At 47.4% G+C, this 14353-nt stretch overlaps 1 protein-coding gene across 1 annotated transcript in view; it reads right to left on the bottom strand.

Moving 5' to 3' along the window:
* The window catches only part of WNT11 (Wnt family member 11), a 67965-nt gene that overhangs the window by 25671 nt on the left and 27941 nt on the right, over positions 1–14353 (bottom strand). The window contains exons 3-4 of the mRNA XM_058185982.1: positions 2827–3062; positions 303–580 (exon numbers count right to left, since the gene is read on the bottom strand). Of these exons, the coding sequence (XP_058041965.1) occupies positions 303–580; positions 2827–3062 (514 nt within the window). The remainder of the gene's footprint in view (positions 1–302; positions 581–2826; positions 3063–14353) is intronic.

The following is a 14353-nucleotide window of genomic DNA, read 5'->3' as shown; positions in this document are numbered from 1 at the left end:
GAGTTTTACACCCCTGCTCTAAGGCACCGGAAAAAACGAGCAACCAAAATGAGTCCTCCCACTTACAACCATTACAGCAACCCCCACCCACCCCCAGGGTCACCTGATCAAAATTCAGGGGCTTGGCAACTGGCATGTACTTATGATGGTTGCAGCATCCCAGGGTCGCGTGATTGCTATATGCGAACCTTCCCTGCTGGTTTCTAAGCCGGCAGCTTAATCACTACACGAAACTATTCATGTGTTCAACCCGCCCCAATCTGATGATTGCACAATGATAACAACCCTCTTGGATCGGTTACCTGTCTCCCTACTTCACTGTTGTGTAGATGCATCAGCTTATTGGCTTGTGATCCTGATTTTTTCATCTTCATGGGAGCATCTGAAAATTTGGACCCCATGACAAGACCATAGTTGAGGTTGTCAGCACATCCTCCCCAGCGATACCCAGGTCCAGGTGTCTCACCTGGGATGGGACCACAGGAGCAGCCAGGGAGATCCCCGGTGGTGCAGGCTCGGGCGATGGTGTGGCTGATGGCTGCGGCCGAGAGAGCGTACACAAAAGCAGACTCCCTGGTACCTGGAAAAAGATACGGACAACATCACACACCGTTCGGTAGACCAGCGGTCCCCAACCGTTCCAACTTGGCAGCCAGGCCTGGCCTAGTATCAGTGTGTGTGTGTGTGAGAGAGAGAGATGTGTGAGTGGCAGGCACCATTGTCCGCACGCATCTCCATTTGTGCAAGCGGCAGGCGTATGCGCCCTTCACTTACACAATTGAAGCTTTGCGTGCCTGTGGAGAATGCTTGCACTTGTGGGTAACTCTCCACTCGCACGGCCGACAGGCACTTGTATTTGCGCACGAAGTTACTCTCGCACGAGCAGGGGGTGTTTGAGCGGAGGGCACTTCTGCTCACATGCAAAGCTCCGTTCACGCGAGTGGAAGCTCGCGTGCGAGGGCAAGCGCCCTCTGCTTCTGCGAGTCCAAGTGCCCTTTGCTCGCACGAGTGGAGCTTCACACACGAGTGCTTGCCCATGTCTCCCATGGCCTGGTTTCGAACAAGTTGCAGCTCAAGAGATTGGGGACCCCTGCTGTAGACCTTCTAAGCTAACCAGCTTCCCCAGAATGCTTTCCACTAGAAAATCCTAAACCAGTCTTGCTAGTAATACTTTGAAACCTCCTCCCAGAGGGGAGCAACAGAAACAGACCATAAAGTGGGTGTGTGGGGTCTCTAACTATGCTTTGAGCTCACATAGCAGGGGTGAAATCCAGCAGGTTCTAACAGGTTCTGGAGAACTGGTAGCGGAAATTTTGAGTAGTTCGGAGAACCGGCAAAATACCACTTCTGGTTGGCCTCAGAGTGGGGTGGGAATGGAGATTTTGCAGTATCCTTCCCCTGGAGTCGGGTGGGAATGGAGATTTTGCAATATCCTTCCCCTGCCACACCTACCAAGCCACACCCACAGAACCGGTAGGGAAAAATTTTGGATTTCACCCCTGTCACAGAGTGCTTCTAAGCAGTATCCTGAATAACACGACGTGAGCTTCCTATAATCTTCTCCACTGTCCTCACCACTCTCTGTAGGGACTTTCTACCTGAGGCGCTGTGGCCACCAAACCAAACAGGGATGCAGTTTGTTAAAACGCTCTCAATCACGCCTCTGTAAAAAGTGGTCAGGACAGAAGGAGGGAGATAAGCTCGCCTCATCCGATGCAGGAAATGCAGACACTGGTCTACACGCTTCACTAAGGATGACGTGGGGCGAGACCACTTCAGATTGTTAGTTATCTGCACCTTCAGATACTTAATACTCTCAACTACCTCTACAGCTGCATCCTTGATACTGAGTGGGGTATAACCATGCCAGCTCTTTCTAAAGTATTTTAATCCTTGGCCGAAGCTGGCTAGGAAGGTCACAAATGGTAATCCCATGACCCCGGGGTGCTGCAACTCTCATAAATACAGGTAGTCCTCAATTTACGACCACAACTGAGCCCCAAATTTCCATCCGTAAGCGAGAGGTTCTTGAGTTTTGCTCCATTTCATGACCTTTCTGGCTATGGGTTGTTTTTTTTTATTTGCATTTATATCCTGCCCTTCTCCGAAGACTCAGGGTGGCTTACACTATGTCAAGCAATATTCATCCATTTGTATATTATATTACAAAGTCAACTTATTGCCCCCAACAATCTGGGTCCTCATTTTACCTACCTTATAAAGGATGGAAGGCTGAGTCGACCTTGGGCCTGGTGGGGCTTGAACCTGCAGTAATTGCAAGCAGCTGCTGTTAATAACAGACTGTCTTACCAGTCTGAGCCACCAGAGGTTGTTAGATGAACCACTTCTGTTATTAAGTTAGTAACATGGTGGTTAAGCAAAACTGGCTTTGTTTTTCCGAAGGTCGCAAAAATGGGACACATGACCCCGGGACATAAATATGAGCCAGTTGCCAAGCACCTGAATCCTGATTACATGACCACGGGGATGCTGCCACTGCCGTAAGGGTGAAAAACGGTTATAAGTCACTTTTTTTCCCCCCCAGTTCCGTGGTAGCTTTGAACGGTCACTAAACGAAAGATTGTAAATCGAGGACTATTTGTACAAGAGCCCTGAATTTTGATCATGTGACCGTCCGAAGGTATATGCAACGGTTATATGTCAGGACCGGTCATAGGTTGTTGTTTTTCGTGTTGTTGCAATTTCGAGCGGCCACTAAACAAACGGTCATAAATCAAGGACTACCTGCGAAGAGTCAGCGGTGACCTAGGAAGTCTGGAAAATTTTAGGAAGACATTCCACCCCCTTCTTCCCTTTTCCTTTTACCTCTCTCCAAATCCAGCAAGTAATTCGGAGCTCGCTCAATAGATGAGCAATTCCACCGCATGTCGGAAAACGCTTTCCGGCACGTCTTGATGACCTCACGAGCAGCCTGGATAATCGTCTGCATCAGCTCCAGGTTGCTGCGACAAAGTTGTACTTGAGAAACAACCAGCCCTTCCAGCTGCTTGCAGTGCTGGCTCTGGTTCAAGGCCAAAGCCGAAGGAGTCTTGAACAAAGCTCTGAAAAAGGAAAGGAGACCACCCGGTGAGCCAGCTGCAAGAGCAACCTCCAGAAGGAAAACTCTGCTATGGTGAGTTACTAAAATAGTTACTACTATTGAGCAAGGTACCACATATATTCTACCTGTGCGTTTGGTTCTTCTTGCCTAAATGTAGAGCCTTACTTTTATCACCATTGAATTTCATTTCGTTAGATAGTGCCCAAGATATATATATATATATATGTAGGTCTTTGGTTATTCGGGTTTTCTCCCGCGTAGGGAGTATTCCTGCGTATTTGGGTTTTCTCCCGCAAAAACCTCAGAAAACATATATATATAGGTCTTTGGTTATTCGGGTTTTCTCCATAAAACCTCAGAAAACATATATATATATATGTAGGTCTTTGGTTATTCGGGTTTTCTCCCGCGTAAAATTGGAAGTGTCTTGGCGACGTTTCAACGAAGTCTCATTCGTCATCTTCAGGCTTCAGCTTTGTGCTTCTGGGAGCAAAGACCTGGGAGCTTGGGTGCTTCTGGGAGCAAAATAACCAAAGACCTACACATTGATCGCAGAAATCACACATCGATCACATATTGCTCCCAGAAGCACGAAGCTGAAGCCTGAAGATGACGAATGAGACTTCGTCGAAACGTCGCCAAGACACTTCCAATTTTACACGGGAGAAAACCCGAACAACCAAAGACCTACATACAAACACCCGTGAAAACCTCAGAAAACACACACACACACACACATATATATATAAGTGTTTTTCTATCAAAACACCTGGTCTGCCCCAATATGGGAGGGAGCATACTGCTTCCCTTTCACCTTTCAGCTCCAATCCAGGAACCCTCAAGCCGTCGCATTCACGACAAACCATTTTACACCAATGCGTCTGCCTGAACGTGTGGCTCAGAGGTTAATACAACTTTTTTTTTATTTGCATTTATATCCCGCCCTTCTCCAAAGACTCAGGGCGGCTTACACTGTGTTAAGCAATAGTCTTCATCCATTTGTATATTATATTACAAAGTCTATTTTTATCGCCCCCCCCCAACAATCTGGGTCCTCATTTTACCTACCTTATAAAGGATGGAAGGCTGAGTCAACCTTGGGCCTGGTGGGATTTGAACTTGCAGTAATTGCAAGCAGCTGCTGTTAATAACAGACTGCTTAGTCCAGTTAATACAACTGCCTAATACGCAGGCAGCCCAAGTTCGAATCCGAGTAAGGATATGGCTAGCTGGGGAAAGCTAAAAAGCTTGAAACAGTTCTATACTAGTCTCCCTATTTCTTTATCAACAAATATATATTTGGTATATATCAGTGGTTGGTTCTAACCGGTTTTATCACCGGTTCGCATCGCGCAAGCGCTTTGGCGCTCACGTGCTCGCCTCTCTCACACACACGCGCCAAACTTGCATTTTGCGCAAGCGCATTGAGTACAAAAACAGCTGAGGCATAGCAATCCATTTTGCCGCACCTTACATCCGAGCTAAAAACAAAGAAATAAAGATAGATATAGGGCAGGGGCAGGCGGGAGGGCCCAGCTGCCGTTAGGAGCGAACCGCTTCGCTCTCATATCAAGATTTCTGCTACTGGCTCTCCTGAACCGGAGAGAACCGGTAGCCACCCACCACTGGTCACATAGCAAGACAGAAGGCTGCTTGGGTTCCGGATTCTAATTCCTCCGAGAAAGAATTGCAAAAAAAAAGTTTCCCGGTTTGATTAAAAAGCTTCGGATCGAAACCTCCTCTAATCTGGGATTTTATCCGAGGCTATTAAAACCCCATTTACTTCTGCCGTAAAACACATCCATTCAGGGCCTCCATCGACCTCCACGCCCGCTAAATGGAATGGAGCCCACAGATGTGAAGGGAAGAATATGTGTCAGTTCCACATGGCTGAGATAGAGGCTCTCCTACAAGCTCCACGGGGTTGGTTCGAGGGACCTTTTACAACTGGGAGTAATCCTGAAGTTACTTCGGAGGAGCCAAACTTGGAACGGTTGACCGCTCTGTGAAATGCAACCATTAAGCCGCCGTCTCCGAGTGGACAGAGGAAATCCGAACACGCTCCCAGATGGCCCGAGTTGCTCTCGGTTCTTGCCAAAATTTCCATTTGCTTTTCCAGCTATATTACGGAGAGGACTTCCCTTCTCTAGGGGGAACAAATGGCTGATTGGCAGCTCACGAAGATGACTCTCCTCTGACTAGCAGAAGATTATTTTTCCACCCCCTGAGCCGCTTCAAACAAGATGAAATTCCTATCTTTCTATCTATCCCGATCCCTCTCTAACAAAATGAAATTTAACAATGTAAAAATATGTTCTTTCTCTCTCTCTCTCGGCTTCCCTCTCTGTCTCTGTCTCTTTCTTTCTCTCTCTCTCTCTTTCTCTCTCTCTCTCTGTATAAAATTTATCACTATATCTCTGTCTCTGTTTCTCTATCCAGCATCTGTTTCTACCCATCTATCCATCCCTCTCTCTCTCTCTCTCTCTCTCTCTCTCTCTCTCTCTCATTTATCTCTATATCTGTCTCTATCTAGCATCTATTCCTACCTACCTACCTACCTATCAACCCACCTCTATTTATCTATCAATTCGATCTATTTGTCTGTCTGTCTATCTATCTATCTATCTATCTATCTATCTATCTATCTATCTATCTATCTATCTATCATCCGTCCATCCATCAGTCTGTCCATCCATCCATCCATCTTCTCTATCTCTCTCTCTCTCTCTCTCTCTCTATCTCTCTTTCTCTTTCTTTATCTCTATCTATCATATTTATCTAGAATAGAATAGAATAGAACACCGCAGGGAGACGGAGCCACAACGTTGGTTCCGTCCCAGGCGCCTGATGGACCCGGAGAGGTTCCGGACGGAGCTTGGGCCACTTCCTGAGGGTCTGGCTCACAGCACGGCAGAGGAACTAGCCGCAGCCTGGCAACGGGCTGCGGCTGGGGCTTTAGACCGTGTCGTGCCTCTGCGGCCTCTAACCCGGCGCAGATCCCAACCGGCTCCTTGGTTCTCCGAGGAGCTGAGAGGGATGAAACGCCGGAGAAGACGCCTAGAGAGCTCCTGGAGGTCTAGCCGTTTAGAGGCTGATTGGACACTAGTTAGGTCCTATACTAGGACCTACCTGGTGGCACTGAGAAGCGGCGTTGCTCGCCTCCTCCCTCATTGCGTCGGCAGATAACCGCCCAGCCGCCCTGTTTGGGTGACCCGTTCCCTCCTTCACCAGGGGAGGCGGGATGACCCGTGCAGGGGCGTGCTGAGAGTTTAACGGTTATCTATCGATAAAATCGTTCAGCTTGAGGCGGTCTAGACCAAAATTGCGGCGATTCAGATGAGGCGTCTGAGGGTGGTCTTGGTGACATTTTCTGGGATGAGTTTGACCCTGTGGCTCCGAGGACATGGACAGGTTGTTGGGTAGGCTGAATGCCTGCGTGTTTACTGGACCCGTGCCCCTCCTGGCTGGTGCTGGCCACTCAGGAGGTGACACGAGGCTGGCTCAGGCGATTCTGAGTGCCTCCTTGTTGGAGGAGTCTTTCCGGCCGCCTTGAAAGAGGCGGTGGTGAAACCCCTCCTCAAGAAGCCCTCCCTGGACCCGGCTGTCTTAGGTAATTATCGTCCGGTCTCCAACCTTGCGGCGAAGGTTGTAGAAATATGGTGGCATATCAGTTTCCCCTGCACCTGGATGAAACTGTCTATCTAGACCCGTTCAGTCGGTTTCCGGCCCGGCTACAACACGGAGGCGGCTTTGGTCGCGTTGGTGGATGATCTCTGGAGGGCCAGGGATGAGGGTTGTTCCTCTGTCCTGGTCCTATTAGACCTCTCAGCGGCTTTCGATACCATCGACCATGGTATCCTGCTGCGCGGTTGGAGGGATTGGGAGTGGGAGGCACCGTTTATCGGTGGTTCTCCTCCTATCTCTCCGACCGATGCATGAGCAGTGTTGACAGGGGGCAGAGGTCGGCCCGGGCGCCTCACTTGTGGGGTGCCGCGGGATCGATTCTCTCGCCTTCTGTTCAACATCTATGTAAACCGCTGGGTGAGATCATCAGTGGCTTCGGTGTGAGGTACCAGCTGTCGCTGATGACACCCAGCTGTACTTCTCACACGGGCCACCCCAATGAAGCTATCGAAGTGCTGTCCCGGTGTTTGGAAGCCGTCTGGTCTGGATGGGAGAAACAGGCTCAAGCTCAATCCTTCCAAGACAGAGTGGCTGTGGATGCGGCATCCCGGTACAGTCAGCTGAGTCCTCGGCTGACTGTTGAGGCAGTCACTGGCCCGATGGAGAGGGTGCGCAATCTGGGCGTTCTCCTGGATGAGCGGCTGTCTTTTGAAGATCATTTGGCCGTCTCAGGAGAGCTTTCCACCAGGTTCGCCTGGTGCGCCAGTTCGCCTTTCTGAACCGGGATGCCTTATGCACGGTCACTCACGCCCTCGTGACGTCTCGCCTGGATTATTGCAATGCTCTCTACATGGGGCTCCCCTTGAGGGGCATCCGAGGCTCAGTTAGTCAGAATGCGGCTGCGCGGGTGATAGAGGAGCCCTCGTGGCTCCGTGTTACACCTATCCTGCGCAGACTGCACTGGCTACCTGTGGCCTTCGGGTGCGCTTCAAGGTGCTGGTGACAATCTTTAAAGCGCTCCATGGCATAGGGCCGGGCTATTTACGGGACCGCCTACTGCTGCAAATACCTCTCACCGACCGTGCGCTCTCAGAGAGGGCCCCCCCAGGGTGCCGTCAGCTAGGCAGTGCCGTCTGGCGACACCCAGGGGAAGGGCCTTCTCTGTGGGGGCTCCCACCCTCTGGAACGAACTCCCTCCAGGACTTCGCCAACTTCCGGACCTCCGAACCTTTCGTCGCGAGCTTAAAACACACTTTTTATCTGCGCGGGACTGGATTAGATTTTAAAGTTATGGGTTTTAAGGGGTTTTTATTATTTATACTATTTTAAATTTGGGGCAATAGAATAAGTTTTTTAATTGTTTTTTAATCTGTATTTATATGTATTTTAACTGCCTGTGAACCGCCCTGAGTCCTTAGGGAGATAGGGCGGTATATAAATTTGAAAAATAAATAAATAAATAAATAAATAGAATAGAATAGAATAGAATTTTTTATTGGCCAAGTGTGATTGGCCAATATGCACCAAGATGAGGAATTTGTCTTGGTCAATATGCTCTCAGTGTACATAAAAGAAAAGATACGTTCATCAAGAATCATAAGGAACAACACTTAATGATAGTCTAGAATAGAATAGAATAGAATAGAATAGAATAGAATAGAATAGAATAGAATAGAATAGAATAGAATAGAATTTTTTATTGGCCAAGTGTGATTGGACACACAAAGAATTTGTCTTGGTGCATATACTCTCAGTGTACATAAAAGAAAAGATATGCTCATCAAGAATCATCAGGTACAACACTTAGTCATAGGGTACAAATAAGCAATCAGGAAACAATCAATAGCAATATAAATCGTAAGGATACAAGCAACAAAGTTACAGTCATAAGTGGAAGAACTCTTATCTATCTATCTATCTATCTATCTATCTATCTATCTATCTATCTATCTATGTATCTCAATCATCTATCTATCGCTATCATTTATCTATATCTCTGACTTGTCTGTCTGTCTGTCTATCATCTCTAAAGAGGGGACCCAAAAGTTTTTGTAAAAGTTGCTAAAGAAGCAAGGGATGTGCCAAGCTTTTGAAACGAGACGCTCCAAGGAGGGAAACTTACTGATGGCTGGGAAGAGAAACATCTTGCAGTGTGAAAACAAATCAAGAGTTCAGTTCCTTCTTGGGTTTCACTGTTTCTCGTTGAATCAGGCGTGCTGTGAAGCGCTGGCGGGCGATGGAGAAATGCATCCTCTGATCGTCTTTCATTGTTGAGCGTTTCGTTTCCAAACTTTTTAATAAGAAACATCATTTCTATAAGCCGGCTTTCTCTGGTCTAGAGCAGGGGGTCTCCAAGCTTTGTCAATTTGAAGACTTGTGGACTTCAACTCCCAGAATTCTGAGAGTTGAAGTCCACAAGTCTTAAAGTTGCCAAGGTTGGAGACCCCCCTGCTCTAGAGGTTTGGGACTATGACCTCATCGTTCCCATCATGTTGGTTGGCAATGATGGGAATTGTAATCCACCGGGTCTTGAGGGCACCAGGAGAAAGAGAGACACACATTGTGAGCATTTTTCACACTCACTGTTGTGTCTTGCCCGCTCTCACCGCAGCCGGGACCTTCTTATCTGCTTCCGAATGCTGAGGAATGTCCTAGTATGCCTCCCGGCCCCAGCCCTGGCTCCATGCCCAGACAGGAGGAAGCACCTCCCGGCCGCAGCCCTGGCTCCATGCCCAGGCAAATGGAGCAATTAGACCTCTCCCCCACAGCATGTGAGCCTGAGGGAGGTCAATTACCAACAGCTGCCGACTGGAGTGACCCTTGCTTCAGAAGAATTGATAGGCGGCAGCGTCAGAAGGAAGGGAGGGGCAGGCCTGGATAAGTGCTGAGTCATGGAGCCACACCCCATGGCCTATATAAAGGATCTGCTTTCTGGCATTTTCTGAGTCAGGCAAAGTTGAACATATCTTGCTGAAGTCACTTTCTGGTCTCCTGCCTGCCTTGAGGACTTTGCTAGGACTTTGGCAGAGCTGCAGAGGCAAGCCTGATTCGGATTTCCCTGACCCGGCCGTCAGCGGAGGAGTGGGACACGACACTCACAAATGAAGCCCTTGGAGGTTTATCTGAGTCCTCAGGGTCACCTGAGTGCTGCAAATGGTTCCTGTAGTCTGCAATTTTCCTCTGGAAATCCATTCCTACTCTCACACCATTCCAAGGGTCTTCATCCCAAATTGTAGAGTTAAAAGTCTGTAGAGATTCTCCGTCATCTAGGAGGCAACTGGCCTTCCTTGTTTTTTTTCTTTTGAAGATGTTTCGCTTCTCCTCCAAGAAGCTTTTTCAGCTCTGACTGGATGGTGGGGAAGGGAAGGATTTATATTCCTTGCGGACAGAGCTGGTCATTCGCATCCTTTTAGAGGGTCCTTGAGGCCACTTGGAGGTTTATCTGTGTCCTCAGGGTCACCTGAGTGGTGCAAATCAGCGGTGATATGCTCCCGGTTCTGACCGGATCTCGCGATCTGGTAGCGATCGTGGCCATTGGTTTGGCGATCCAGTATCAATCACCAAACCACCGGCGACCTCCACCGCCTGGGCGTTATTACTTCTCGGTTTTAACCAGGAAGTCATGTGCTTTTTACCTTCTGCGCATGTGCAAAAGATGTGTTCTGTCCTCCCTCGCCTCCGTCTGAACGATGGCTTAATTAGCCAGCACTATTACCCTTGGCAGCAAAAGAGCGAGCATCTGCCAAGTGACTCCGTTATCTCCCTCGACGCTGATAAGTCACACAGCACTTCAGCTCTTAGTTCAGCAGTTAATTTGCCTGCTACAAAGAGACACAGCAGCTCTCGCTGCCTTTTATATCCTGTGGGGTGTGGCTCCATGACTCAGCACTTCCTAGGCCTGCCCCACCCCTGCTTCTGTTGTTCCCGCCTCTCCTGCCTCCGAAACCTAGGGTCCAGCCAGGCCTGATTGCCATCAGCTGGGTCTGGAGGCGTGGCCTGGGGGGGGAAAAAGTCAGGGGACGGAGGCCTCGTTATCTCTTCCACCTGGCCTGCCTCTGGCTCCTGGAGCTGAGCCAGGGAAGCCGGTGCTCCCGAGGTAAGTCCTGACGGCCCTTCCCCCTCACTTTCCAAGTCACTTTCTGGCAGGAGGGCCGGCTCAGGGGGCGCAGACACAACAAGATGTGTGTGTGCATGTGATGTGCCACGTGTGCAATGCGCCGCACATGTGATGTACCATGCATGCGGCGTGTGGACTTCCATGCCAGTAAGGAAGGTAAGTCGATTTCACCCCTGGTGCAAATGGTTCCTGTAGCCTGCAATTTTTTTCCTCTGGAAATCCATTCCTCCTCCCACATCATCCCAAAGGTACTTCATCCCAAATTATATAACTCAAAGTCTGTAGAGATTCTCAGTCATCCAGGTCACGGTTTTCCCAAAGGTCCTTTTTTTTTTTTCAGGAGGCAAACGGGCTTTCTAGTTTTTTCTTTGGAAAAACAAAAGTCAGAGCTGAAGAAAAACACAGACTTCAGAGGATCATTAGAACTGCAGAAAAAATAATTGCTACCAACCTTCCTTCCATTGAGGACCTGTATACTGCACGAATCAAGAAGAGGGCCGTGAAAATATTTACAGATCCCTCGCATCCTGGACATAAACTGTTTCAACTCCTACCCTCAAAACGACGCTATAGAGCACTGCACACCAGAACAACTAGACACAAGAACAGTTTTTTCCCGAAGGCCATCACTCTGCTACACAAATAATTCTCTCAACACTGTCAGACTATTTACTGAATCTGCACTACTATTAATCGTTTCATAGTTCCCATCACCAATCTCTTTCCACTTATGACTGTATGACTGTAACTTGTTGCTGGCAATCCTTATGATTTATACTGATATATTGATCATCAATTGTGTTGTAAATGTTGTCCCTTGATGAAGGTATCTTTTCTTTTATGTACACTGAGAGCATCTGCACCAAGACAAATTCCTTGTGTGTCCAATCACACTTGGCCAATAAAAATTCTATATAATTCTATCTATATAAGAAGCTTCTTGGACGAGAAGCGAAACATCTTCAAAAGAAAAAAACAAAGTTCAGTTGCCTCCTGAACAAAAAAGTACCTTTGGGACAAGGGCCTCTGGTGGCTCAACAGACTAATGCAGTCTGTTATTAATAGCAGCTGCTTGCAATTACTGCAGGTTCAAGTCCCACCAGGCCCAAGGTTGACTCAGCCTTCCATCCTTTATAAGGTCGGTAAAATGAGGACCCAGATTGTTGGGGGGGGGCAATAAAAGTTGACTTTGTATATAAATATACAAATAGAATGAAGACTATTGCCTTATACAATGTAAGCCGCCCTGAGTCTTCGGAGAAGGGCGGGATATAAATGTAAATTAAAAAAACAAAACAAAACCGTGACCTGGATGGCTGAAAATCTCTACAGACATCTAAAGGACTACATTTTTTTCCTGCATTAATATCCCTCTACTTAAGCATTGAGCAGTGAAGATTTAGGCAGCAAGAAGTAAGAAAATGCACCAGTGAATTTCAAAGGCGCCTTTTATTTATGCTACATAATTGTTTATTGTCTGCCCACATTTTTCAGAGTTTGGGAATCTGCTTCATTGCCTAATTTTTATTCCATCGATAATTGGTCCTGCAGCAAAAATGCCTGCCGTTTTTATTTCTTTTTTTTTTCTTCCCCTGCCAAGTTTTGTTCAGCCTGATGAAAAAGAATTTCCTTTTGGCATTTCCTTCTAAGGCGACGAGGAGAATTTGGGTGAAATGCTCTTGGCTTGGAGAGGTGTGTTGTGTTCCCATATTTCTTGGGTGATGTGGCACAAGAGCTGCTCAGAGTCCCCTTGAACTGCAAGAGTGGAAAGGAGGGAGGAGGAGGAGGAGGAGGAGGTCAATGACTTTGGGGTCCTTTGTGCTTTCTGAGCCTGGTTGTTTAGGAGGAGGAGGAGGAGGAGGAGGAGGAGGAGGAGGAGGAGGAGGAGGAGGAGGAGGAGGAGGAGGAGGAGGAGGAGGAGGAGAAGAAGAAGAAGAAGAAGAAGAAGAAGAAGAAGAAGAAGAAGAAGAAGAAGAAGAAGAAGAAGAAGAAGAAGAAGAAGAAGAAGAAGTAGAATTCAAGGGGGTTTTGTTCTTTCCTTCCCTCTCCTTTTCCTTTCCTTTCCTTTCTTTTCCTTCCCTTCCCTTCCCTTCCCATTCCCCTTGTTCCTTCCTTTTTCTTTTTTTCTTTTCTTTCCTTTTTCTTTCATTTTCCTTCCCTTCCTTTCCTTTTCTTTCCTTTCCTTTCCTTCCTTCCCCTTCCCTTCCTCCTTTCCCTTCCTTTCCTTTCCTTCCTTCCTCCTTCCTTCCTTCCTTTCCTTCCTTCCTCCCTCCTTCCTTCCTTCCTTTCCTTCCTTCCTCCCTCCTTCCTTCCTTCCTTTCCTTTCCTTTCCTTCCTTCCTTCCTTCCTCCCTCCCTCCTTCCTTCCTTCCTTCCTTCCTTCCTTCCTTCCTTCCTCCTTCCTTCCTTCCTTCCTTCCTTCCTTCCTTCCTTCTTTCCTTCCTTCCTTCCCCTTCCCTTTCCTTTCCTTCCCCTTCCCCTTCCTTTCCCTTCTTCCTTCCTTCCCTTCCCTTCCCTTTCTTTTTGAATTATGCATAGTCCCATCTGGGTTGCATTGAACAAGGAAGGATTGCGGCTTTCTTTCCTTCTTTTTTTTTTTAAAAAAAGAATGAACCAGCAACCATTATCTCCTTACCGATCTAAATTGCTACCATTCTCCTTGTCCCTCCTCCTTGACCAAAACCTGATATATATATATCACTATATATATATATATATATATATATTGTGTGGGTGCTGTCCTTAAGAGCAAAAGAAGTTATTAGTGTTCTTCAGTCTTTCCGCTGGTAATATAAACACGTGTCAAATTAAATTTCAACAATAGCGACAGGGTTTTCAAATAACATTAGGGAGGCTGTCGAAAAAGCATATCGTTCATGAATCTAGTAAGAGCTTAATTGCTTTGGGCAAGTAGAATAAATTCACTTAGAAACAGAAAGACGCCATAGGCAGAGAAAGCTGTGGAAATGGTTTTTCTTCAAATCTGGGAAAGTAAAATGAGGGTTGTGCAATAGGAGATGGACCAGGGGTGAAATGCTCCCGGTTCGGACCGGATCACTTGATCCGGTAGCAATGGTGGCGGGTGGTTTATTTATTTATTTTATTTTATTTATTTATTTAATTTTGTCATAACAATATACACAAGCATAACACAAAAAGATTATATAATATATAAACATATATATGAGGAGTAACAAGGAAGTGTAAGCAAGGAAGTGTAAGCATATATACACTCACGAGGTCCACACAGGATGTCACCACCACACATCCACCCAGAAAGCAGACCCAAACCCACACTGATCAGGAAGCACGACCAAGGACCAGAAGCCAGACCGCAGCTGCAACATTAGCCATTTCAAACCCCTCCAATACATACATACAGCAGACAGACACCCATTATGAAGATGTAGCACGACCACAAACACGAAGCCAAACAACAGCAATGCAGCTCACCAGCTCAAATCCCCCTGCAACTCAGACTAATCTGAGCACAACCAAACCCCCACCCACACAGGACACACCCCCAGCCAATCAGAGCACAAAAAACCCTCC

The sequence above is a fragment of the Ahaetulla prasina genome, chromosome 5 (assembly GCF_028640845.1).
Source record: "Ahaetulla prasina isolate Xishuangbanna chromosome 5, ASM2864084v1, whole genome shotgun sequence".
Taxonomy (NCBI): domain Eukaryota; kingdom Metazoa; phylum Chordata; class Lepidosauria; order Squamata; family Colubridae; genus Ahaetulla; species Ahaetulla prasina.
The sequence above is the reverse complement of the archived record's forward strand: the minus strand, read 5'-3'. Positions and strand labels throughout refer to the sequence as shown.